Below are 25,862 nucleotides of genomic sequence, written 5' to 3'. Positions count from 1 at the left end.
ACTCATGTAACCTGGGTTTCAAGAAGTGGTTGCTATTTTGATTGATATAATCTTAGATTTGTTGCAGACATCTGGTTGTCCAGGGTGGTCCAGCCGTTGCCTGAGAGTATGACGATGCTCTTCAACCCATGACCAATGCTTTCATTAAAATGGATCTACTAAACCACCCTCACTTGGGCGGCTTTAATTGGTACTGTCAGTTGCTTAACAAAGAATACCAGGGTCTCCGCACTAGAGGTCTTGTGTGAGGATGAGGGTGAGTCTTCTTCTCATGTTAAAATAGTGTGGTCCATATGTACCCGTCCTTCTTATTTATGTGGCTTCAGGGTGTGTTTACACTAGTTGTAGGCACTTTCGGTAAGTTAGATGGTATGTAAAACCTTTGTTTGCAAAGAGAGGTTTGATGCTTGAATCCATTGCTATGGTCATGTCATTTATTTTGATGACTGTGATGACATCAAAACAAATGATATGACTTTTGCAATGATTCTGAGCACCGAACCCCTCTTTGCAACAATGGGCCTTTCATATCGTCCAATGGCGAAAGAATTTACAACAACTGTATTCACTTGCTCGAGGCACGTAAATAAGAAGGTTAAGCAACGTGTAGTGTAGATGACACCGTTTTCATCGTGAGAGGAAGACTCGCCCTCGTCACATCATCCTCGTAGGGGGGCTCCCATGAGGGTGTTCTAGTGGACCCATTTTATAATAATCAAAGCAAAGCAATAGCCAAGAATGTGACATCACGTGTGATCCTTTTTCATGGATCATCTGTTGATAGCGAGTGAATGCCTTTCAATATCACCGTCGCTTACCGCCGGCAAATCAAATCAGGAAATCATCACGGCCCTTCCCTTTCCCTTCCACTTCCTCTTCCTCTCGGAGATTCCCACTGATGAACTCCGGCGTCTGTGTCTGCAGAACGCCCCGATTTTTCGACGACACGAGCGTTTCTTCTCGTAGTGTAGAAACAAGTTGCAAGTCGACGAACTGTCGAAGTCAAACCAAACACCGCGAACTTGGGTAAAGCCATCGAACACTTCGCCTCGTGCTCAGCTACTGTGCTAGCCAGTCTGCTCACCAAGCAAATATACGCGTCTCGTGCTCGTCGGCCTCTGCCGGCGGCCAACCGCCCGGTCGCCGCGGCTCTCATTCCTGCCGCGCGGTTCCCGGTGGCTTCGCCGCAGATCCCCAAGAAGCCTCAGAAGAAATTGCCCCTCGAGGGCTGCTGTTCCTATGATGGATCCCGAGGCCAAGGAGGGCGGGCCACTCCAAGAAGCTGGCGGCGCCGGCGCCGACGGTGGTCCCCGCTCCGGCAGCGCCGAATGCGGCGTCGCCTCCCCCTTCCGCTGGCTGCGGCGGCTCTCCCGCGAGCTGCACTGGAGCTTCGTGCTCGCCGTCTTCGCCGTCTACGGGGCCTGCCAGGGCGTGGGCAACGCCGTCGGGGTGGTCGCCGCCGCGTACTACAGCAAGGACGTGCTGCGCCTCCAGCCGTCCGCGGCGCAGTTCTACCAGGGCATCGTCGACTCGCCGTGGGTCGTCAAGCCCATCTGGGGCCTGCTCACCGACGTCGTGCCCGTCGCCGGGTACCGCCGCCGCCCCTACTTCCTTCTTGCAGGTGAAAAATATTTGGGGATCACTTCTTGATTCCATCACACACACACACACACACACACACACACACTGACACACACACACACACACAAATAGGCAGACTCGACATCATTTTCATGGTTGGTATCCTGATGCTCAGTTCTCTGATGTTAATGCAGGCGTGATTGGCGCCACGTCTATGCTTATGATCTCCCTGCAAAGCAATTTGGGGCTCATACCGGCGGTCCTAGCCCTGACGGTGCAGAGCGCAGGCGCGGCGATAGCTGACGTGACGCTGGACGCCCTGGTTGCGCAGAACAGCATAACACACCCGCCGCTGGCGGCCGACATGCAGAGCTTGTGTGGGTTTTGCTCCTCATTTGGCTCATTGATTGGGTACTCCATCAGCGGCCTTCTTGTCCACTCCATGGGCGCCCAGGTCTGTTGGGTCTCCTGTTAAGCTAATATGCTATCAATCCTTGTTCCTCACATGCCGCGACATGCGAATTCGATGTTCTCGGCGAATGATATGCCTTGTGCTTGATGTTTGAAGGGGGCTCTTGGCTTGTTGAGCATCCCCTCAGCACTGGTGTTCTCAGCTGGGATTCTCCTGAAGGAGAGCCGAGTGACAAACTTCAGTTACAAGCAGGTCAGACAGCAGACTCAACCTTTTTGTTGGGTTGTCTTTGCACACTAATGACATTTAAGGCCTTTGCTAAATCAGGTTCATAAGAAGTTCTACAAAGCAATTCAGACAATGGGGACAACACTGAAGTGCCCTGAAGTCTGGCGCCCATGTTTGTACATATATGTTTCGCTCAATCTAAGCCTGGACATCCAAGGAGGAATGTTCTACTGGTACACAGATCGACTAACTGGACCAGGATTTTCTGAGGTGTGCACATATCATCATCACTGACTAGGAATCTAAAAGATAAAAACATGGCATCAATGGTTAAATCTCTATAGGCAGGTGGTGTTTCATACAGATGCCTGGCGCCCTGGCCACTTTGATGCAACATAATTTATTTATTTATTTATTAATGGTTAAATCTCTATAGGCAGGTGGTGTTTCTGTTAGAAGCCAATCTGGTTATCTGGCCAGAACTCTCTGGCTGGAAGACAGCTAGATGCCACTTTGATGCAACATAATTTATTTATGCAGCTTCCATAAGTAGATGAACATGGTATTTGTGCACTACCTTAATATTGCTAAAGCAATGTACATTCAAATTCGACTAATAAGCTTCTGAAGATGGCCTCTGCCAATCTGCTCAAATGTTCCAAAATAGCAGTCTCAATCAGATCCTAACCCTTTACCGTGTAATATATGATAAAAAATTGCATGGATGTGCTATATAGGCTACATCGAGATTTATGATACTCATTTGTTGCCGGAGAAACTTACAGAACATTTGCATTGTGACAGGAATTTGTCGGTGTGATCTATGCAGTCGGTGCAGTGGGTTCACTACTCGGAGTTGTGCTATACCAAAGTGCTCTGAAGGACTACAATTTCCGCAGCATGCTTTTATGGGGTCAGGTGCTGTCAAGCCTGACAGGAATGCTTGACCTAGCGCTAGTGACCCGACTAAACACGAAAATCGGCATACCAGACTACGTTTTCGCTGTGATCGACTGCGGCGTTTCTGTGATGATAGGCAAACTCCAGTGGATGCCGGTTCTAGTGCTTTGCTCCAAGCTTTGCCCTCCGGGCATCAAAGGAACCTTTTATGCGCTGCTCATGTCTATACAAAATGTGGGGCTGCTTATGTCTGCCTGGTGGGGTGGCCTGCTGCTGCACACGCTGAATGTGACTCGATCAGAGTTCACTAACCTTTGGGCAGTTGTATTGATCAGAAACATCTCGAGGCTGCTTCCGCTGATGCTACTGTTTCTTGTTCCTCAAAGCGACCAGAACTCGACACTCCTTCCTGCGGAGATGCTCCATGATGACGAATCTACAGAACCTGTCAAGGATGGATCAGGCAGTGTTGAGTTTTCCGTCCTTGTTGCGGATGATTCAGGTTGTCATCCTCCCGTTGAGGATGTTCAAGATGAGAGAATCAAAGTGACTGATGATGTAGGAGGGGATGTAGAGTTGATCCCACTGATGAACACGAACAGAACAGTTGGGTGATCATCTTTTTCGTAAGAGGGTTGATTCATGATTCATTTAGGCCCCGACCATCTGATTATACGCTTCGGTAGCTGTTGCTAGGAATGTACACAATTTCTTACCGCCTGTTTATCTGTATTTTGTATAGGTAAAAGCAGCTGAGTAGCAAGTGAAGCATACATTTTCTTCTTTCTTTCTTTTTTGCGAGATTCTTCTTCTTTCTTTTCTTAATGTAAAACAAGATAGAATAATACAAATATCAGTCCATTCAATTATTGTGTTGAGCAGTTCTTTTTTTCCTATCCATTGTTTCTTTCCTGCTCTCTTCAGTTGAGTTAAAACAGTAATTTCATCTCCTTCTCTATCAACAAATATGGTAATCATCCCTGATTACCATATTCTTTTCCTGTAACTTTCACCAAGGTTATGGTTGAAAGTTTGGCGTTTTGAGAATGTTGTCCTTTGTAGGTGTGAAGTGCTAGTATTTCAGTACATGTGGTGCTCTGCATATTCTACACTCACCCCTCCCCAGGGCCTGTGCATCTACCAACCCTGTATATCACAGGCACTGGCAGAATTTGTTGGTGAAAGCCGTCTTCTCTTTACCTCATTTTTTGGATGGCAGAGTTGACGGTAAAAAGACGAAGTACAGATCTAGCGTATGTTATGTGGAAGAATTGACTTTGCATAAGAGTTTCTATCTTGACACATAAGTTCATTTCCCAAGCTCACTGAATAACTGAAATTCGAATGAGGGCAAGTGTTGCCAAATTTGAAGACAAAGTGATCGATTTATTATCATACTAATCGTTCATCCACTCATGGTCAGACACACACAGGCAGAAGCCTTCCATTTATACTACAGTGTCGCATCAGAAATGGCAAATAGCCAAGCAAATCGATCATCTTCTCTCTTACACAATTAGCACATGAACCCTAGATCTCTCACACCAACCCGAAACTACAGACAACAGACAGATATACCACCTTGTACACTTGCTTTTGTTAATCAGAACCAGCGGCTGGCTACTGCCGTGCCTGGTTCTTGAGGTGCTGGAACATCTTCTGTTTTATCCACTGCCTGTCGTACGGCAGAAAAGCTTGAAGTTGATGATCATACCTGCAGGGGCAGACCACAGCATGGTTAGTTGTTTTGCTTTTGTGATTCAGCGCTTTGAAAGTTAATGCGAAATTGTACTCACACTAGGGCACTGATGTCCGCTAGGCCATCGATGAAATTGTACAGGTCTGTGATGTCATAAGTGAAGTTCCTGGCCATCGGGTTGATATCCATGATTTTCTTTTCATAACGGGCACAGATACCTGTCGTTTAGAAAAACAACCTGTTAACCATATTATGCTCTACAAAGACAGTAGCTGAAGAAATGAACGCAAATACACAGGACTTGCTTCAATCAAAGAAAAGCATCTGGTTGTCCATATGAAGATCTACAATGACGGTAGCTAAAGAAATGAACGCAAATAAGTGCAGTTGCAGTGCAGATACGGTTTTGCTGTACCTACTGTATTCCAGGGAACCCACCAGTTTGTGTGGTGCTTAGCTCATGGGTGATCCGGGGAGGATCCTAGCTGGAGTTAACGATGATCTTTTTGAAGTAGGTAACATTTCAAAGGGGAGATATTTCCTTAGCATGTTACCGTTCCAAAGGGATGCCCTGAGGCCGCGCTTGGTATCGGTGTAATTTAATACGGAGGTACTAAATTTATAAGTGTATCTTACCGGACACAAGTGTTTTCCGGCTGGAAACAAAACCGGTCAGTGGAGACGTGTATGTTTTACAGGTGTATTTAAAAGAAAACGGTAATCCAAACAGGGCCTGAAGAAAATGGGAGCTAATTCTGGTGTATGGCCCTAGTGATCAGGTTGTAGAGGGGCTTGAAAATAAATCAGAGGTTCCAATGTGCCCATTATTATTGGGGTGAGGGGGTATCAATCAGAGATTAATTGATCTGTTTAATTTTTGTAGTGCTAATTTGAATCTGATAGTTATCTAGGGGAAAAAGCTAGATTTACTTGGACTAACGAGCAATTAGATTATGTTAGATGTGTGTTGGATAGAGTGCTGATATCTTGTGATTAGGAGCCATGTTCACCCTTTGTAACTTGCAAGTTGTGACCAGAATTGGTTCCCTTTACCTCTATATTCTGAGTTAGATGGTCACAATGGTCACAAAAGGTTCTTTGAAAAACAATGGCTACTAGAGGGTTTTAAAGATTGGGTTATTTATAAATGGGGAGAATTCTTAAATCGGCAACATAGGAGGTGGAATGCGTTGGATGACTGGAACTTCTGTTCTATTGAGCTTAGAAAATTTCTGAGGGATTGGGGACCTAATTTTGGGAGAGAAGTAAAAGTTAGGAAAGACAGTGTTCTTGATAGTTCTGGACACTCTGCTGGGGAATGGCAGCTTGGAACAGGAGTTGATCGGTATTTATAAAGCAGAAGAAGCTTATTGGCAGCAAAGAGGGAGAGAGAAATGGATTGTTCAGGGTGACTGTAAGACAGCTTACTGGGAGAAGAAAGTGTTCTATCTTTTCTTTAATTCATTGATGGGGAAAAGGTGATTAGTGCTAAACAGGAGCTCCCTGACCATATCTATGACTTCTACAAGAGGCAGTTTGGGGCTGAACCTAGAGGTGGCATGTCGTTGGCTGCCGAAGCATGGGGAAAAATATGAGAGTCTCTGAATCAGAAAATCTAGAACTGTGTACACCTTTTACTGAAGATGAAGTGGAGTTTGCAATTAAGCTGATGAACATCAATTCTGCACCCAGCCCTGATGGGTTCTCTATCCTGTTTTTTGGAAAAAATTAGGGGAACTTGAAACCTCTGGTGATGCACATTTTTCATGATCTGCATAGGGGGACTCTACAGGTTCACAGGATAAAGTTTGGGGTGCTTACTTTAATTCCTAAAATTCCAAGCAATCTAGGCCTATCACACTTCCGAATGTTATCACTAAGATGGGCGGTAAAACAGCTATTAACATTAACTAGAAGAATGCCCCGGGCGTTGCTCCGGGAGTTTGTATGAAATAAAAATTAGGCTGAACTAATCAACCTAGCTAGTGTCTTTACAATTTCTCTTATAGCAAGATAATATGTTTATCAATATTTTTAAATAAATAAATGTACATCTCTATGTATAAGTGCAGAATTGGACGAAAACAAAACAAATATGCATGCATGCGTCACTTTCTTTCATAGTGCTAGCACCCGAGTATGAGTTGCATGCATGCATCAGTTTTTTTATTGATTAAAACACTCCTTAGGCATCATTTACTACATGCTCTGCATGCATGCGTTGGTGGATCTTAATGGGTAGATCCAATGGCTATTGTAGTCTGATCGAGTATATCCAACGGCTAAATCAATTTAGGTGATGTGGCTCAAGGAGAAGCAAGAGAATTCCTAGTAATGGGGGCTAGCTATTTAGATATAGTAGATGAGGAGCAAGGAATCTTTTTTTTGTAATGGAACAGAGAGACCCCTTGTCACCTATTCTTTTCAATTTTGTGGTAGATAGTCTCTCCACTATGCTCAATGCTGCTAAGCTGGCCACATCCATTGGCTTGTTGACCATCTTATACCTGGGGGGCGGGGGGGTCTCTCATTTACAGTATGCTGATGACAAGTCGTTGCTGTTTCTGAAGACTGATCTTGACATAATCAATACTCCTATTAAGTTTCTCCTGTACAGTTTTGAGGGGATGTCAGGGATGAAGATAGATTACCATAACAGTAAAGTTTTTGTGTTGGAACGTCATATCTAGGAACAGTGGAGGGTAGCAAACTTGATTAACTGTGCTCTGGGTTCCTCGCCCATGACTTATCTGGGAATTACTATTTCTGACCATTACTATTTGTTGCTGATCTGCAAGGGATGGTTGATAGAATGGCTCATATGGTAGATACTTGGCAAGGGAAATTTCTTACCTCAGGGGAGGGGGGGATTGTCTTGACCAACTCTTGCTTATCAGTTTCTCCAATGTTCTTGATGGGCTTATATTTGTTACAGCCTTACAGGATGGGGTGCATGGTAAGATGGACAGTCCAGATTTTTCTGGCAGGGGCCTGGGAAGATCTTCAAACACCATATGGTTGATTGGGAAAGTTTGTACTCCAAAAGAATCTGTGGGCTTGGGGATTCTTAACACCAAGATCATGAATGTAGCTTTGAGTTTGAAGTGGTTTGGAAAATTCAGCAAGAGGTGAGCCCTTTATGGATGCCTCTTATCAATGCTAAATATCTGAAATGTTGTTAATTGTGGGGCTGCTAGTAATAACTCTTTTCAATTTTGGGGAAGTGTGAGCAAAGTTAAACATCTTCCAGACATGGGAACTACATATCATGTGAGAAATGGGGAGAGAACTTCCATTCGGAATGATCTGTGGTTAGGAAATGATCCCTACTGCAAACGCTTTCCAGCTCTTTTCAGCAAATGATGTGACCCAGATCTCAGGGTTCTGAAGCTCGAGCCTCAGGGGAATGGTTTGTCCCCTTTAGGACGAACTTGGATGAGGTGAAGTCAAATCTGTGGCTTACTTTGTTAGCTGAGATTGCTGGTACTGATTTCAGAGGAGAGGATGAGGTTAGCTCCTGGCGTCTTACACAAAAAGGAGTTTTAGGGGAGTTAAACTTCCTATGAAAAGGGGTACATTAATTTGCACAAATCTGGAACTTATTCAACTAGTTCTATGCACAAAAAGCTTATCCTGCAGGAAAAGGGGTACATTAATTTGAAAAGGAGTTCTGGAGAAGTTAAACTTCCTATGAGAATCTCGTGTGGAAACTCTTGTTGGATAAACTTCCTTCGAGGATCCAATTGCAAAAAAGGAGATGCCCAGGAAATGGGATGTGTGGACTTTGCGGAGCACCTGCGGACGCGGACCACATGTTTTTCCAGTGCATTACTGCTAGGTTTGTGTGGAGTTGTTTGAATGAGATGTTTAACTGGTGGTGGCCTAGTAATAGAGGAGAGTTTATTAGCTTCACTGAGGGGGAGGGGATAGTTTTAGGATTATCTGGATAGTTCTTTCTGTCCAATTTTGGGCGCTCTGGAAAATGAGAAATAAGATGATCTTTGAGAAGAAGTCTAATATTCATCCTTCTGACTACTTGTTTGCTTCGATGATTCACCTGCAGAAGTGGATGCCTCTGTGGAAGGGGAGGAACTTAGGACACAGGAGGAGATCAAGAAGACAAGATTGTGTATTCAGGCACAGATTACCAGGCTGAAGCAGGAATCGACACCTCACCAGGACCCAAGCGGCGCATGATAGATGTGATCTGAAGTGGTTTTTGTTTCCTGCCCTGTTGGTTCTTGGGTTTTCAGGCCCTGTTCTAGTGCCTCTGCTAGTGTGTTTGTTTCTGTAAGCTGGTAACCCCAGCCCTTTACCTTTTTGTTGGATTGTAAGATTTTTGAACCTTTGGTGTTCTATAGACCGGGCATCATAATTGAGATGCCTTTCGTCTAAAAAAATATGCCATCCAGGTCACTGCATGCACGAATAGCTGAATAGGTACACAACCCCACAATGGCCTGCATCTATCATGGGCCAGGGCAATAACTACCAGTACACGTTCTCTTTCCTCCCTCGCATGATTTATTTTCCTTGTATACCAACAACGGTCAAAGCAGCGCTTCTCTTCTTCCTCACAGCGGCATGGTGACCTATGCAGAATCTGAGCAGGGACACGACGGATGAGGCTTTGGATCATGTGTGCGCTCCTGACAATGGGCACAGTGGGGGACGTTTTGCTGCTTCCCAAGACACTGATGAAAAATGCAGGTGCACAATTTGTACATATATCTAAAAGGACCAGCAAAATCCTGTGATTTGTTGTTATGTGACTCCCAAACCATGTGATAATTTGCATACATCAATGGTCATTTCAACTGTTATTGAACATTTTGAACAATGAGATCTTGTTTCATTAAACATTTAAGCATACTAATGGTCTGTCTCGCCTAAACATTAGACAGATATCACTTCAGTTTTCTGAAACATTTGGCACAGTGCACACTGTAAAATGCCAACCACGAAGGTTACTGGTGACAGTAAACAACATTATAAATTGAATTCCTGAACGTTCAGTCCAAGTTCTACTAGATGATGATGGCTGATGACTATTTCTATAGAGCTGAAGCAAGGAATAGATGAACTAATGAGACATATGCAAAGCAGTAGCATATCTTCAGAATCCCATGATAACTCATAGTCAACAACACATGCACAATCAGACAGCAAAGTAAAATTTATTCACATAATTGCATTAATATTTCAAGCCGCATGCATGAGAGAACACTAACCATCCAGGGCTTGGTTGAGTGAACTGAAGTCCATAAAAGTTCTGGACGCTTTGTTTGGAGATGGTTGCACGAGAACAATGGTGTGCCTTCCAGCCTGTGATAATGTCACAAATAAGATCTTTTATTTTCAATGAAGGGAGATTTTGTTGACTCGAAATGATCATCAAGGCAATAAAAGCAAAAGATTTCACAGCTGGCCTCTGCATAGCTAAGTGCAACAGCCCATAAATAAGATCTGGGGTGCTAAACTTTGCATAAAAAAGTGCTGGTGAGCAAGTCAGTTTTGAAACGGGATAAGCACAATTATTGTCCAGGCACCCAGAACAGCTGGGGACCGATGTACACCAACAAGAGTTTACAGACCGAACATCATGGCAGGGACCACTTCATTATTTATCTTCCACTAGTTCTCAGATAGAAGTTATTTCCAGATTATCATTGACACACTACTTTGAAAGAAAGAATGAGCCCTAAAGAGCACTGTTAATTGCTTCCAAGTAACATATATGCGCCTTTGGGCCTTGCGACCAGCAAAGCCACCCAGGGTCTTCCTAACCGGATTGAACAAAAGCTGCCAAGCACCACGTCGAGCACACTCGGATAGTCCGATTCAACCAGGGCACAGGACACGAGAACACTAGATAACCATCCAACAAGGTATCATACACTCCACACAGAGATGAGAATGATGAATCAAAATTCCTAGGAAAGCAAGCAAACCACGGTTGACATCTCACATGCAAATCCAAGCTACTCAGAGCATATATACAGAAGACGCTCCGGGATCGATGAGCGCCAAACAGGGGTCCACAGAAGGAACACCAATGCCCATTAAGCCAATACCACATCACCGGTGCCCATTAAGCCAATACCACATCACCGGTTAACCTCCACATGTTCCCCAAAGGCAGTTATACTTCCAGGATCAATCAATTTCACATCTCAATTTGCAGCGACCTTGGAAAGAGTAAGCACCGCTGATGAAAAAGAAGCATAAACACGCCATCTGGACTTTGCCCGATGGCAAAACCACCACGAGTTCTTCTAGCCAGAGAAATTAATTAACCCCCCAAAGGCAGGAGGAAATGGAGAACAAAATTCCCCACAACAGCCAGCGAGCCGCGACGCGAGGCAGAGTACCAACGGAGGAAACGGGAATAATGCGGCAGTAGGGTTAGATCGCCGTACCATACTCTCGGCGCAGAAGCAGAAGCACGGGTCCCCCGCCGCACCCCGGCGCAGGCGAGCGTCGGGCCGACGAACCCTAGAGAGACCAGCAGCCGCGCCTTTCCTGCGAGAAACGAGAGAAAACGAAGTGGGCGGAGCCCAGGAGGAATCTCCGGTAGGGGGAAAGCGAAGACGAGACAAAAAAAAAAGTTACCGGAACGGCGGGTGGAGGCGGAGGCGGAGGCGGTGGATGGTGTGAGCGAGCAAAAAGTTGCAGGGGCAGGGGAGAGAAGCCCGATGCAGAGAGTGAGAGATCCTTTTTTGGAACAGAAATGGAATCCTTCCAAAAACATAGGGGAAGCCCGATCGAAATAAATTCTTTCAACCTACCCCAAAAGGAAGAGATCGATATTTACCAGCTACAGTACTTTTTTTTGTTATTACCAGAATTTTGGATTTGCGTCATTTTTACCGCGTTTAAGAGATATGTATATGTTTATAATCTCCAAATTGCACTCAATGCTCGGAACTCGGAAGCGAGTAAAAACTTCATGTGTAACGTTCAATTCAAAAAGAATTAATTCGTGTGCACTTGGCCAGCAAACAAGTTTTATTTACGATGGTTGACGTTTGGAAATGGTTTACAAACAGACGAACTGAACTAATCTCACAACTCACACACATTTAGCTTAGAAACAAATTGAAAATCTCTTCCAATGGCATTCAAAAATCTAATCGAAGAGCACCTAATGATCGATTACCAACGGAAAAAAAATCTCACAAGAAAAAGCATCCAATTGAACTTAGGAATAGATTCAAAATCTATAAGAAGGGCATTCAAAAATCTATTTGAAGAGCATCCAATGATCAATTACCAACACAAGAAAAAGCATCTAACAATAAGCGAGAACTGAGGATGACAGTAATAAGCCAAAATAATCTTAGATTCAGTTTTCGACTCCTACAATGCTGACACGATATATTGTAACCGACAGAATACTCCAAAACCACAGTACATTGTTACAAATTGTGTAAGAACTGAAAAGAAATAATAACATTGGAGGAGACACAAAAACATCCCATTTGAAAACCAAAAAGCCTTGTTCATTCCCAGGCTCCAGCAAGAGTTAGGCCGCCGTCGCCAGAGAGACCAAAATCCATGGCTTCTTTCTGTCCTCGAAACAATAATCAACACTCATGTGACCTCGCAAAAATATACAGCTCAAAACTGGCTGTTGCTCACATCCCAGTTCCTCTGCGGTGAAACACCTAAGCTATAGAGAATACACCATACGCTGTTTTTCACTAGACACAGCACCTGAGAAGTTGAGCTGCCAAGAGCTGTTATATCGAGAGGCTGTTGCATGCGTCGACTACTGCAGCATGTGAGCTCAATATGGCCTGGCCTGCTGGGTCTGCTTCTAGGGTTTTCGTCACGGAGGTGAATATTGCTTTGCGGAAGAAGGTGTCCTCCATTGCCTTTAGAATCCCCTCCACGGCTTCAAATCTCAGGCCACACGACAGAGTCAGACGAGCAATCACCTCACCAAATTGCGTTGGGGCTTTAGGAAGGTCAATACCAATATCTTCCAACAGCGACCCATATAGCAAGCAACCATTTTCCAGATCTTCAGTCTTGAAAGTTTTCTTGGTGTACAGATGCTCCAGAAGCTTAACAAGAGGGTCAACAAAACTGGCACCTTTATCCAGAGCAAGATTGATAGCTTCTTTAACAATCTCAGGGTGGTAATCAGGACTCTGCAGCTCCTCGATACATTGTTGTGCTTCATCCAAAATACGGATACCAAAATACTCCTCAAGAAGAGATGCTGTCTTCTTCTCAAGCCCTGCAGGGATCACCTTGGCAGAACTGGCTGCTTTGTCAGGAATAGGTACAGAAGCTGGAGTTGCACTTGATGGTTTTGGTGATGCTGTAGTTTGAGCTGGTAAAGGAGTGGGGCTAGCCGTAATGCTGGAAGGGCGGGATGGTGGACCACCGGTGCCCAAGAGTGCACTCTTGCCAATCAGTGCTCCAGTGCCTTGAGGAAGAAGCCTGGGGTTGATGGGTGATGGCTTGTTAATAGATGAAACCTTATTAATCAACGAACCCTGGTTGCGAAGCGGATCGCCTCTTGGCATTGATCTAGAACGCTGAACTTCCCAGTTATCATTATCTAAACCAGGCATCCCAGGCATTTTTCTAGATCCAGGCATCCCAGGCATCATACCTCCTGTTCCTGGCCGGTTCACTGAAAAACCTCCAGGCGAAAGAGGCCCACCTGGTGCATTACGGCCATTCCTCATGATCGCTGTGGCCCCTGGACGTAATCCAAGGTTCTTTTCAGCCTCTGTGTGGATCTCGCTGATTGTCTTCGCCTTAATCTGAAAGTTACAAGCACAAGTTTACAATGGATGGATTCACAAATACAGCTGGATTCAGTTGCTATAAAAAAAGTCATACAAGTGGGAAAAACTGTTTGAAGGCTTAAGTGTGTCATTCTAGTTTTGAGAACAGACTATACACAGTATAATCAAGTAATGTGGTGGTTTTAACTGACTGACTATAAGCATGTGCATGTTGAGTGTAGAAAGCAAAGTGCACGTCTGACTGATTTCCAATAAATGTGCAATTCAACATGCTGATCATTTTTGGTTTGCCAGTACACACGATGCATGTATGTTCTTCTAGTATGTTAACCTTTAGGATCTTAAAACTTCCAGCTTTCCTATAAAGTTGACATGCCTCTTCTGGCAGTATGCAACAAACTACTAAAGTGAGATGAGCCAGTACCCAGCAGCAGTCGTTAACTGGTTATACATAAAAGGTAATAGTTCAACATAATAACAGCAAAGCAGTAACATCGATCCATTAAATCACTATGAAAGCAACTGCATGCAAGAATACACAGTCCATGCACTTGGTTGATTTTATTTACCTCAGCACGGCGAGGCACCCAGTTGTTAGAACGGAGATCAATCAAATCCCGGACCATGAACTTGGAACGTGGGGTCAACTGAGGGTTCGCTACTAGCTCCCTAATCTGGACGAAGTAGGTATCATTGATTCGGCGAGACTTTGGGTTCTCATCAAGCTGTTTACCAATCGTATTGAAGAACTGACAAATTGCTTCGACATGTTCCTCATCAGGGCAAGCCTTTTTATCAGACCCCAGTAGCTCCTACATAGTGCACACAACAAACAGATTAGGCACGTTTTCATGGAATAATAATTGTACCGTTGATTTCCCAAGGTGTACCTTGACAATGTGATGAACTATCTTCTCAGGAACCATCTTTTGCTTGAGTAGCTCACCAATTAGACGAATATTTCCAAGCGTTCTAAGTTTGAAGATCCTTTCTTTGTCCCTTTTCTCCATCTCTTGGTCAGGGCCAGTCAAACTTGCAATCTCAACCCTCAGGCTGTCAGCACCTTCAAAAGCTTCCTGACAATTGTTCAACAGCACACGTTTGAATGTAATCTCTTTACCGCCTGGTTCTTCAGAAGGGAATGTCGGGAGGTTGTCATTGAGTTCAGAACAAAGTTGGGCATACATCGGACAGAATGTCGGTTCAAAAACAGCCTTCTCAAATATGAGAGAGATAACATCCTGAATGAAAAGAAAAAGATGGATAAATCACCGGGAACAGTCAAGAGGACATGGGATTATAATACACAGCTAGAAACAAATCAAACCTTCAAAATATCAGCAGTAGTAATTCCAGAATCTAGCAGTTGGCCCTTGAGTAGATCAAATTTCTCTGGCGTCAGTTTGTTTAGTATACTGCACAAGCAAGAGCAGATAAACAGCATGCAGACGACAAATACAAACTAGGTAATATATATGCTTAGTAAACAAGGAATGAAAATTGCCACGTCAACAGGAACAAGAAGAAAAACATAATATTACCCTTTCACTGTTTTCAGGACTCTGTCTTTCTCCGAGAGATTGCCTCTTCGGGCTGACCAAGGTACATCAGCCTTGATAAGAGCAGGAGGTGGGCCAACCTGACATTTGGAGAACAAAATAAGGAGGGATATACATACGGCCAAACACCACCTTGGTAGGGAAAAATAAGTAATGAAAAATAGAACAAAGCATAACAACACATGAAATCAATCACCACAGAATATATTATGGGACGGAGGGAGTACTTGTTTACTTCTATTCAAACACACAACTTCTGCATGTAGTTTCCTACTGAATACTAGGTTGCTAAAAAAGGGAGTATGTTCATAGTTGCTAGAATGATATTTAATTAAGCAAATTATATAATAGCACAACAGAACCATGATCAGACTACACTGTTGAGTTGTATCAACAATCCCAACATTGTCTGTATGACAGATCAGTAAAACCAAGCAACTGTACTGAGATGTGATGAATGGAGTCACGTCACATCAACATTGATTAGTCAATGCAAATCAGCATTCAATCCAAAAAGGAAGCAACCAGCAATTCAAAATTTACTACAAAAAGGTCAAAGGGAGCAAAAGAGTAAACGACTGATGCTCGTCTTGAAGGTACCTGAGCTTTCTGGGAGCTCGATTGATCTTGCCTGTTAAACTGCTCTTGCTGCCTGCCACTTGCATTGTACTGTTCTTTAACCTCACGAATGTTGTCCCAAGACTTCTCTTCTGGAACTGCCGGTGCTGGAGGTTTCTCTGTGCGTGCACGCCAGTCACGATTATCTGTCTCAGTAAACCGGTTTTGAGCTTGTACTTGTGTCTGTGTCTGTGTCTGCAATTGCACCTGCATAACAAAAAGGACTACAATAAGGGTTCCATCTTCCACATGTGCAAATTAGCATAGAACTGTGATAAATTTAGTGATATGGTAGCATGAAGATCATTTGATAAGAATGCAAAACATTATAGAACAGATTGTAAAAATAGGTAAACTACATACAATGCACATGGAAATGAAGAGCTCACATTTGAATCGTTGCGAACCCAGCTCTGATCGTCACCATGAAGCTCTGCTTCAATTTCCTGCTGAAGCCTCAAGATTTGCTCGGTCACATCAGTAATCTGCAAGGATATTATATCAGTGCATGCTATTAGAACTAACACATAGTTATTGAAGTTCGCTGGACCAAAGATGAAAGCACAATTATGTCCACAAAGAAAGATACCCCATCTCTATCTAGAATTATTTTTACCACATTCTAGCTGGCATGTTGCTTATCAGTTTCCACCCTTATAAAGGAGAACCATCCTAATAGGTTTGAAACTTGGCTTCCAATTCAGCCTTTTTTCCCACAGGCTCAAAATAAAACATGACTAATCAAACTGCTACTAATCAGGGAGAAGTTACGCACGCTACAGAGTATTCTGCCTCCTCAAATTGACAACAACAGGTGCACTTCCACACCTGTTTCATGGGAATGCCTCTAGAATTTACTTCCATCCTTGAACCATGCTCCCCAAGCTCATGATGTTACTTACAAAATAGCACTGCCTTTCTACATATAACTTCCGCAGTGACAGCCTATTTCCACTAATATACCAGCACACACATTCAAACATACAAAACAGGAGTCTTCTACTGACAATCTACACAATTCATTATTGGTTAAGTTTGACTGTACACATACGGCAACAGCATACATCAGTGAACTAAGGGACAGTTCTTTTGGCAGCTTATAAAATAAGCCTCTACCTATCCAGCTTCTCCTATAAGCCGTCTCTCATTCGTTGGGGTTTCTAAACTAGTCCTAGCATAAATAGTTAAGAAGCCTCAACAAATTTAGAGGGCAGCTTAACTTTTAAGCTGGGGAGGGGCAGCTTATTTTTTAAGCCGCACAAAAGAACTGGCCCTAAGTGGGTGGGCAGGTGGGTGGGGGTACTTCACAGCCTATGCGCTATTCATGGCTTGGCCGAAAGTATCCAGGATTACTCAAACTTGATAGTTCTCTCCGATACATCTCAAACCTGTCGAACCACACACTACTGGCATCTTTCAGCAAAGCCAGATAACAAGGTATACTAACAATAGCATATTGAAGGAAGATATTTACAACAAAAATTCTATGAAGAAACTGACTTTGTGTGAAGTGTCAGAGATGTACCTTGCGCAGGTCAAGAAGTTGATCTCTTGAATAACGAACACGCTCACGTGACTCAGAATGCAAGTCACCAATCTGCACCAGAGTAGCATCCATGTCATCTTAGCGAAAATAGGCCTATAAATTAAATCAGAATATACCCAAACTCTGCCAATGTATAACAGCTTATTTGGTCTGGCTAGGCATGTAAGTATTGTGTTGAATATCAACATGGTATATGCGCAAGTAGCGATAAACCCAGGAATCTGATTGAGGTCACTGGTTATGCCAACAGCCCACCTCATCCTACATAAAAGCTCAGCCATGACAGCTGAAACCTACCCGAGAGCATAGCCCTCACCCCTTCGCACCAGAAGTGAATACTCTGAAATCTAAATTGTTGCCTGCAGAAGCAGCCAACGTCAATCCCCAGTTCCCCACGCACCTAAACGCATCCTTCTTGCGCATTATCGCAGCCTAAAACCTCGTTCAGCAGCGTACTGACTAATAAATCCCCGCATATCGATTAATTAGGCAGCGTCCTCGGACAATAAACGCTCCATCCAGGCTAGCGCAGGGCCTAGAGCCAAGATCCGATATTTCCCCGCTGGATCTCCTCCCCACGCCCATCCGCAAACCAATCGAACCCGCATCGAACAGTAACACCCTCCCCCCAGATCGGGCGCCGGGAGCTCTCACCCTGGAGACGCCGGAGGCGCCGCCGCCGTGCGGGCGGAGGAAGTCGCCGGAGCCGGAGGCGGCGACCGCGAAGGCGGGGGCGAAGAGGCGGCCGCCGCGGGGCCCACCGCCGCCGCCGCCGGGGCGCAGGCTGATCACTGGCTGGTCTGTCGTCATGGCTGAGGGTCCCGAATCCGACCAAGGCACCGCGACAACTCGATCGACAGGGAATCGGCGGGCGGCCGAGGAGGAAATCGCGGAGGAATCCGAGCTTTTTTCTTCTTCTTTGGGGGGGAGGGGAGGGTTGGGTTCCGTCTGCGACCTCTCTCCTAGTGGAGGCGCGGTGACGGGAGGAGGTGGGGTTTTATCCCGGGAGCATTAGGGCTGTGGGGCAAATCCTCGTTGTTTCTGCTGCCACCGCGGGGTAGTCTCGTACTTTCGCCAGGGAGGTCGGGCTGGAGTCGGGGTCTCGGGGCCCGCATGTCGGTACACCCTGCGGCGTGACGGTGGTGGATAGTTACGATTTTGGGCAGAGGAGGCTGGAGGATTTACGGATGCGGTGCCTGGGGTCCTGCTGGAGTGCGATGCTATCTCGCCACTCGCAGGCTGTAATGGACACCCAGGACATGTGACTTTGGACGGGTATTTCATTTGTACTATTTTCAAGTATGTAGTAGAACATACTTCTAATATTATTATTTTTTGCGGATGCACATACTTCTAGTAATATTTAATATGTAGGAGTATGTGTATAATATCGTCATTACAAGATTGGATGCAACGCATTACAAAATCGGATGCAACGATCAATGGTGTATATATCTCATTATGTATGATGACATGTCAGGTTAATACACCATGGTATTAGATTATACATGAATCAGGTATGAAGAAAATGAACATATGTGTCTCGTTAGCATGTGTACATATCTCTATATTTATGTTTTTGTTTTACACCAACAAGATCCACTTTGGTTTTGTTTCTTATTCGCCAATGGTTTGCTGCAGGCCATGCAAATTTCGTTGAATAAATAGAGAAGTAGCTACTTTTGCAACTTAGTTTCGCCTTGAGATTCACTTTGATTTCTAAACATTGCGGGAATTTTCGCGTTTTCTAATCATTCTAGCCTCCGAGGAACCGCACAGCTTGCAACTACTTGATTAGGTCCATTTTGCGGTATAATTGGCAGATTTGTGGTATACATATGGTAAGTAGTTGTTGTTTTCATTATTGAAAACTTCAACAAAACTACTTTTTCTGTTGTATCATTTATTTTATTTTATTTATCCTATCGTACGGTGCAATTTACATTTGTAACTAGCTAGACAAGAAGCTTGATAACCTTCTTGAAACGTTGGGGGAAGAGTGTGTTGTTTTTATGTGCACTGTGCAGGTACCTCGTGACTTTGTTTGATGTGAGAACTCTTTCTTGATCGATAAACCTTGGTTCTCAAATCAAGTGAAATACATATTGCTAGGTTATTTCACCCTTGTACTTGGGGTCACCCAACCACTCTTATGAGAAAGCAAGTGGCAGCCTCCATGCCTGTCATGCGAGTTAAGGCTTGGTTAAACAAGCGTGGCGAAGATTTTGGTGTACTCCGTGAACCTGTTGTGGGTGGTGAAAGCGATGAACTCGAAGCCACACCAAAACACCCGGCCGAGGAGGTAGAAGGCGTCGAATGTGTTGGTGAAGTGGGCAAGGAGAGCAACCACCACCCGGTTTTGGATGACCTCCTCGACGCGGAACATCCTTGGAGATCCCCGCGGGAGGTGGTGGTAGCCGGACGCGAGGAAGAACTCGGTGAAGTTCCTTGCGGTCCTCAGCCTTGATATCGCCCACACACGTAGTGTGCGATCAACGTACACGCGGTAGGGTAGAGCCTCTCCGGCACGGTGGGTGGGAAGCGATAGGTTGGTCCGGTGTACTGCATGGCTGAGGGATGTGCAGAAGAAGGAGAAGGGATCGAAGAGTAAGAAAGGCAGATGGGTGAGGGATGGCAGAGGCAGAGGATGGCTTAAATAGCCGTAGTGCTACGTGTTATTTTGTCGTGGCAATAACGGGGTCAAATGTAAAGTTAGTAGCCCATTTTCAAACTCACCGCAGCATCGGAGTGTACACGGATGGGAAACGATGGTTTGAAAAGAAGAAGAAAAAGAAGCTAATTGCACGCATGGGAATCCGCGCTCATTTAGATACTTTATAACCGAGCACTTTTCCGGCCATTCCAAGCCATTAGCATTTTTAACCGTTGGATGCACTGTTGTGGGTGTTCCTGTCCGTCAGATGCCCCTTGTGCTCCCGCTTGAGCTTTGTTACGCTGACCAAAGAGCGCTGGATGGTACTGGGCCGCTGCTCCGATAACTAATTTGGATGTTTGTCATCAATTTGGCCCAGATGGGCTAGATGTGATGTGTTGAACGTGAAAAAAGAGTATTAACACATCGTCCGCACACGCGCAGGAGCGCAACACTTGCATGTCGGCGGACATGTCGCGCCTCGACTGGGGCCGAGCCTACAGTCCGACCCACATGAGCTATACGGGTCTCTGTCTCCGAGCAATGCAGCAACGGGGCGGTGCGGGAAACCAAGCATCGGCCGCGATTGGAGTCGATTCGTCGGGGATTGAAGATGCAAATCATAATTGCTACAACCATTACTGGCAAGCGAAGCGATAATTGTAGGTCGGTTACTACCCCCGATTCACCTTCTTCATTTACTCGACCCTTGATAATATGCATCGGGTAACTGCTCCTTCCCCGTTCCCGTGGTTACATCTGCAACTCCTCCGGAAGCCATGGTCGACGTGTTGGTCGCTGGTTTGTTTGCCTGTTCTGCCAGTCGTCGTCCTCCACCTCCTCATCCTCCTCCCTCTCTCTCTCTCTCTCTTTCTCTCTCTCTCTCTCTCTTTCTTGAATCCAGATGGCTCATGATTCATGAAGTTTCTAATTTGTGGCAATCTCTTTGCTGCACCGACAGATCAGAGAGACTTCCTCTATCTTAACTTATTTACTATACTGGTGATAGAACAGTATGTATGCTCAATTTCGAATTACCTTATGTGGTATTAGTAGCGTATATGGTACCTCTTTCATCCGACGTTGAATTGACATGTACGGAGAAGTTGTCTTCATATTTAACATGCAGACATGCATACGTTTTACAACATCCCCAACAGAAACTCCTATTTCCTCTTTACTATGCGTCAACCATGGAGGAAGGAATGAGGAGTTGTTGAAGTTGAACTACTGATCAGGTGCTTCCTCCTCTAATTTAGGTTGTAAGTTGCCTCTGATCCTTGGTTTGTACTGTGCACGATTTAGTGATGTCGTTTCTCCTTATATTTTTGGTAGCTTTGTGGTTGTTTCAATATACTAGGAATAAGTTTATCTGATAAGATGATGTTTCAGGTTTCAACCCCTGGTTGGGCAAGAACGTGAGATCATATCGAATATGGATGACCAGCTCGAGGGATCAATCCCTTTGTCTTATTGTCAGAAAATAAGATGATTTGTATCTCATGAGAAATTTCTCCGGTATGATGATTTCCACTATTTTGTACCTGGGTGGCTAGGTGATTTTGTGTCTGCTTGCCTCAGATGATCTCTCCTTACATGCTATTTAATTTTCTCTTCATGACTTCTATTTTCTAACTTAAAATTATTCGCATGTATGATCACTGGATCCCGTTTTCTGATGCACAAGTTGTAAGTTTGCTGCTATATCTCAGCGCAAAAAAAAGTTTGCTGCTATATCCCATCCTGTGTGTATTTGGTCTGGTGAATTTACGAATTTGTTTAACTGCTAAAATTAGATAGCTTTCTGATTTGTGGTGCTCAGTCTACTTGATCGAAGACAAGTGCTGCTGCACATGGAAAATGATTAAAAAATTTACAACAGTAGTACCAATGCGTGGGCTTTCTCCATTCTTGCAGTAACTTTGTATTTTGGCTATGTCGTGGCATCTACATTATGAGCAACTGGGCACATTGGTTCTGCTTTTGGAAAATAAAATTGTACTAGCATGTGTTATTTAAAGATTAGGGTCAACATAGCTATCTATGTATTGGCAAACTTTTTTTATAACTTGACGATTCAATCTTGATATGGTGAATTATATATCTTCATTTCTTAGGCGTAGTGATCCATTTATTATTGCGAAATATCTAAACCTCTCCTGTGTAAAGGAATTAATACAAAATTCTAAGTTCGCCTAAAATGGTACATTGTTAATATTACTCTTGGACAAATGTTTCATGATAAGCAACTATGAAAACAATTGTTATATGATTTGATTATTATTCTATATGATGTACTTATATTTCATCAACCTTTATGGCATGAACGTAGATGGAAGCATATCACTTAAATTGCAAAATTGTGCGAGAAAATCCTGTATACTCCCGCCGTCCCAAAATAAGTGGTTTTAGTTCAAATTTGAACTAAAACCACGACACTTAATTTTTGGGTGGAGATATAAACAAATGTATAGAAGTTGCCTTATATTCCTAACAACTAAGTGCCAAATAGACGGGCGCAGCAACGCGCGCCATCAAAGATCTAGTATATATTATATGAACAAAAATATACAATTTTTGAAGGGCTTGTGGCCATTTTGCATGATAAAAATAAATTTGGCCCTTATAAATTTGGTAAATTTGCATGATAAAAAAGATAGAGGGCTTGTGGCCATTATACAAATGCAAAATGACCCATTCTTTAATAGTTTGTGGCCATTTTGCATGATAAAAATAAATTTAGCCCTTATAAATTTGGTCATTTTGCATTTGTATAAAACAAAAAGAACTAAATTTTCTACGCAATGTCAATTGTTGTGTAATTTCAAATGATGCAAAAAAAATAGAGCCAACACGTTCACAAAAAACAGAGCCATCACATTCACAGAAAAAACGACGCAATTCGACGGCCCAACCAGAGCTTTGTTTCCTTTTGGGCCCAATAACAATGACTTTTTTTGCGGAGTCAGTGGTGGGCGAGCAGGCGAGCACAATCAACAGGATCGCCTCTTGTGGATCGCCCCACAATCCAACGATGCAGAGTCGTCCTTGTGATCCAATGGCCCGGAGCCTGCACGCAGCCTGCCCATCGAATTCCTTCTAGAAGACCACATCTGAGGGCTGTCGCTTGGCGCCAGGGTATGATCGGACAGCTGACGTTCGGAGCTAGGGTTAGGCGAAACCCCGTGGGGTTTAGAGGGGTTTTGAGCTGGTCAACGGGGTTACGAAAGCTTTGACTGAGCATAACTAATTTAAAAAAATCAAAAACATATGAAACCTTCGCTGGTCGTCGTTTTATAAGACACACTAACGAGGAAAAATACTAAACTTGGTCTATGGTCATTTTCAGGAAAAAAAAACCCTAGCTGGCACGATCAAGGTCAAATGAGCACCATTAATTTAAAAAAATCAAAAAATATGAAACCTGTGCACAATGTTGTCTTATGTGACATGTTACCAACCAAAAATCATAAACTTGGTCTATGGTCATTTTCATGAGAAAATCTTCACACATATGAGCTATCACCTACAAGATTTCATAGAGTTCAAGGAGATGAGGTAGGGTTACCTTCTGTTTTATTTTTATTTTAAAAATAAAAAAATCACCAAAGCTTCATTTCAAAGTGAATAAGAAGGATCTGAACTTAGTTTTCCATTTTCATATTTTAAATGTGTTTTTAATAGTTTTTATATTAAAGCATATTTTTCAAAAGAAATGTAAAAACCTGAAGATTAATTCAAAAAATAGTGAGACTTCGAATCTACACTATACAGATTGAATAGGTGTTAATAAAAAACATTTGGCTCATTTAGAATAGGTCCAAAATTTTTGATTACAAATGGGTTGTTTACCCTAGCCTGGGAGCTCATTTCTCAAATTCAAATTTCTTTGACCTCCTCTAAATCACCTCAAATTTTGCACACATGATCTCCTACATAAACATAGATAGTTTGTGAAGGTTTTATTTTTTGCATTTTCTTGAATTTATAATGTCTTGTCGAATGTCAGTTCAAAACATGGGATAATGAAACATGCTCGTGGGAAAAGGCATGCATTTGATTTGATTAATAAACATGAGACCAATAACATGTGTGATCGATGAAGTAATACTGAAACAACATGTGTGATCAGTGAAGCAACACTGAAGTGATCAGTGAAGCAACACTGAAACAACATGTGTGATCATTGTAGCACATAAACTCATAGTTCACAACATCTAAACAGAACTAACCATACACCACATGCAAATATAAGGACAAGCAAATATAGATGGAATAATACATTACTAGCATCACCATAGATTCAGTTCACACCATAAACAACCACATTCAGTTTACCAAAAGTAACCGGACCCAAAGTAACCCAAAAGATTAAGATTCAGTTCACAACATCACATCATCACATCACTTCACGCCGGAGTCAGGGCCTTCGCGAGCGCAACATGCTGCCCCCTGATCATGTAGTCCTCCCCGCGGATCGCTACATCCTCTGCATGAGACGGAAGGTGATCGAAGCGGCCATCCTTTGGCTCTGGCTTGGTGGTGCAGTAGGGGCAGTGCCACTTCTTGATCTTGCGGTTGTAGAAGGAAGCAACTCCCTTGCCCTTGATCTTCTCCACCTCCTTGGCTGTGAAGGATGCGACGTTGCCCTTGTACACATCATCTCCAGAATCATACTGCACACATGAATGAATTGCATTAATACATTACAAATTCATATACACCATGTCAAAGGAACTAAATGAACAAGGGACAGGCTTATCTCATATTCTTCGTCGTCACTAAACTCTGGATCGTACGGGTCGTAGTCGGCCAGCTTCCTCCCCCCCCCCCCCCCCCCCCCCCCCCCCCCCCCCCGCAACCATCATCCTCCTGAATATACAATTACATCCATCACTAGTAGCCAATTGAAAATTTAGATATGCACACATGACACATTGATCATAGGGCTAATATACTCCCAATATGACATTCAAAACCCCAACCTGAGTAGCATTCAAAAACAAATCTAATATAACTACATATGACATTCAAAACCCCAATATGACATTCAAATAACACATTGATCATTGGTCATGCACACACATTGAACAACATAGCTAATATAACTACATATTGTGGACAAATTTATATATTAACAAATCAAATAACTTCTTAATCAATAGATTCCATTTGGGCATATGACATTCAAAACCCCAATCTGAGTAGCATTCAAAAACAAATCTAATAGGGACCCAATCTAATAAGCATACATGTCGGTAGCATTAAAAACCCCAATCTGTGAGCATTAAAAACAAATCTAATAAGTATACATCTGTGTAGCATTGAAGCACATCTAATAAACAGATCTATCTAGCATTTTTGCAACGAATTTATCCAACAAACCCTAGTACAAAAACCCCCATCCCCCAATACAGAAAACCCCGGCCTATCCGTCAAACCAACTACTCTAACCATCTGAACTACCGTATGAATCCACAATCTAACCAATCCAACTAACTCTACAAGCTAATATCCTAAAGCAAAGCAAGTGCAAATACCTCCTACTCCTCGCTAGGCTGCGCATCGGGGGTATCGGGATGGACTGCGCCGCTCGATGCCGTCACCTTCTGTAGCGCTGAGGCGGAGCCCGCCACCTCCTTCTCCACATCCGCAGCGATTGTGAGTTTCCCCGCACTGCCGTGGACACCGCCGACATCCGCGGTCACCGCGCCCTGCAGCTCGACCACATCTCCGGCCGCTGCGTCAGCGTCGCCACGGGCTTCGGCCATCTCCGGGCAGATGGAGGCGATGAAGGTGATGAAGAGGATGCGGTGGGGGAGAGCGAGACGGTGTAGTCGAGGTAGTGGAGGAGAGCAAGATGACGCCGGTGGGGAAGAGGAAGACGATGCGGCAGGGAGG

General features: G+C 43.8%; 3 protein-coding genes across 3 annotated transcripts; 1 reads left to right on the top strand and 2 right to left on the bottom strand.

The window, feature by feature from the left end:
• Nucleotides 1–819: 819 nt before the first annotated feature.
• Nucleotides 820–4,013, top strand: LOC125538848 (probable folate-biopterin transporter 2). Its single transcript, XM_048702153.1, has 5 exons — nt 820–1,621; nt 1,776–2,035; nt 2,150–2,245; nt 2,321–2,491; nt 3,026–4,013. Exons 1-5 carry the CDS (start codon nt 1,240–1,242, stop codon nt 3,734–3,736), a joined length of 1,620 nt encoding a protein of 539 aa, XP_048558110.1. The 5' UTR covers nt 820–1,239; the 3' UTR covers nt 3,737–4,013.
• A 473-nt stretch (nt 4,014–4,486) lies between these two features.
• On the bottom strand, nt 4,487–11,589 carry LOC125538849 (enhancer of rudimentary homolog). The gene is made up of 5 exons (XM_048702154.1): nt 11,433–11,589; nt 11,240–11,342; nt 10,052–10,145; nt 4,918–5,038; nt 4,487–4,835 (listed from the first exon to the last, which is right to left on the bottom strand). Exons 2-5 carry the CDS (start codon nt 11,240–11,242, stop codon nt 4,742–4,744), a joined length of 312 nt encoding a protein of 103 aa, XP_048558111.1. The 5' UTR covers nt 11,243–11,342; nt 11,433–11,589; the 3' UTR covers nt 4,487–4,741.
• Nucleotides 11,590–12,144: 555 nt separating this feature from the next.
• LOC125538847 (eukaryotic translation initiation factor) lies at nt 12,145–18,280 on the bottom strand. Its single transcript, XM_048702152.1, has 9 exons — nt 17,963–18,280; nt 17,288–17,359; nt 16,152–16,247; nt 15,745–15,969; nt 15,127–15,224; nt 14,913–15,000; nt 14,476–14,826; nt 14,155–14,397; nt 12,145–13,600 (listed from the first exon to the last, which is right to left on the bottom strand). The coding sequence occupies exons 1-9, from the start codon at nt 18,116–18,118 to the stop codon at nt 12,563–12,565; spliced, it is 2,367 nt and encodes a 788-aa protein (XP_048558109.1). The 5' UTR covers nt 18,119–18,280; the 3' UTR covers nt 12,145–12,562.
• Nucleotides 18,281–25,862: the final 7,582 nt, after the last annotated feature.

The sequence above is a fragment of the Triticum urartu genome, chromosome 2, assembly GCF_003073215.2.
Source record: "Triticum urartu cultivar G1812 chromosome 2, Tu2.1, whole genome shotgun sequence".
Classification (NCBI taxonomy): Eukaryota; Viridiplantae; Streptophyta; class Magnoliopsida; order Poales; family Poaceae; genus Triticum; species Triticum urartu.
The sequence above is the reverse complement of the archived record's forward strand: the minus strand, read 5'-3'. Positions and strand labels throughout refer to the sequence as shown.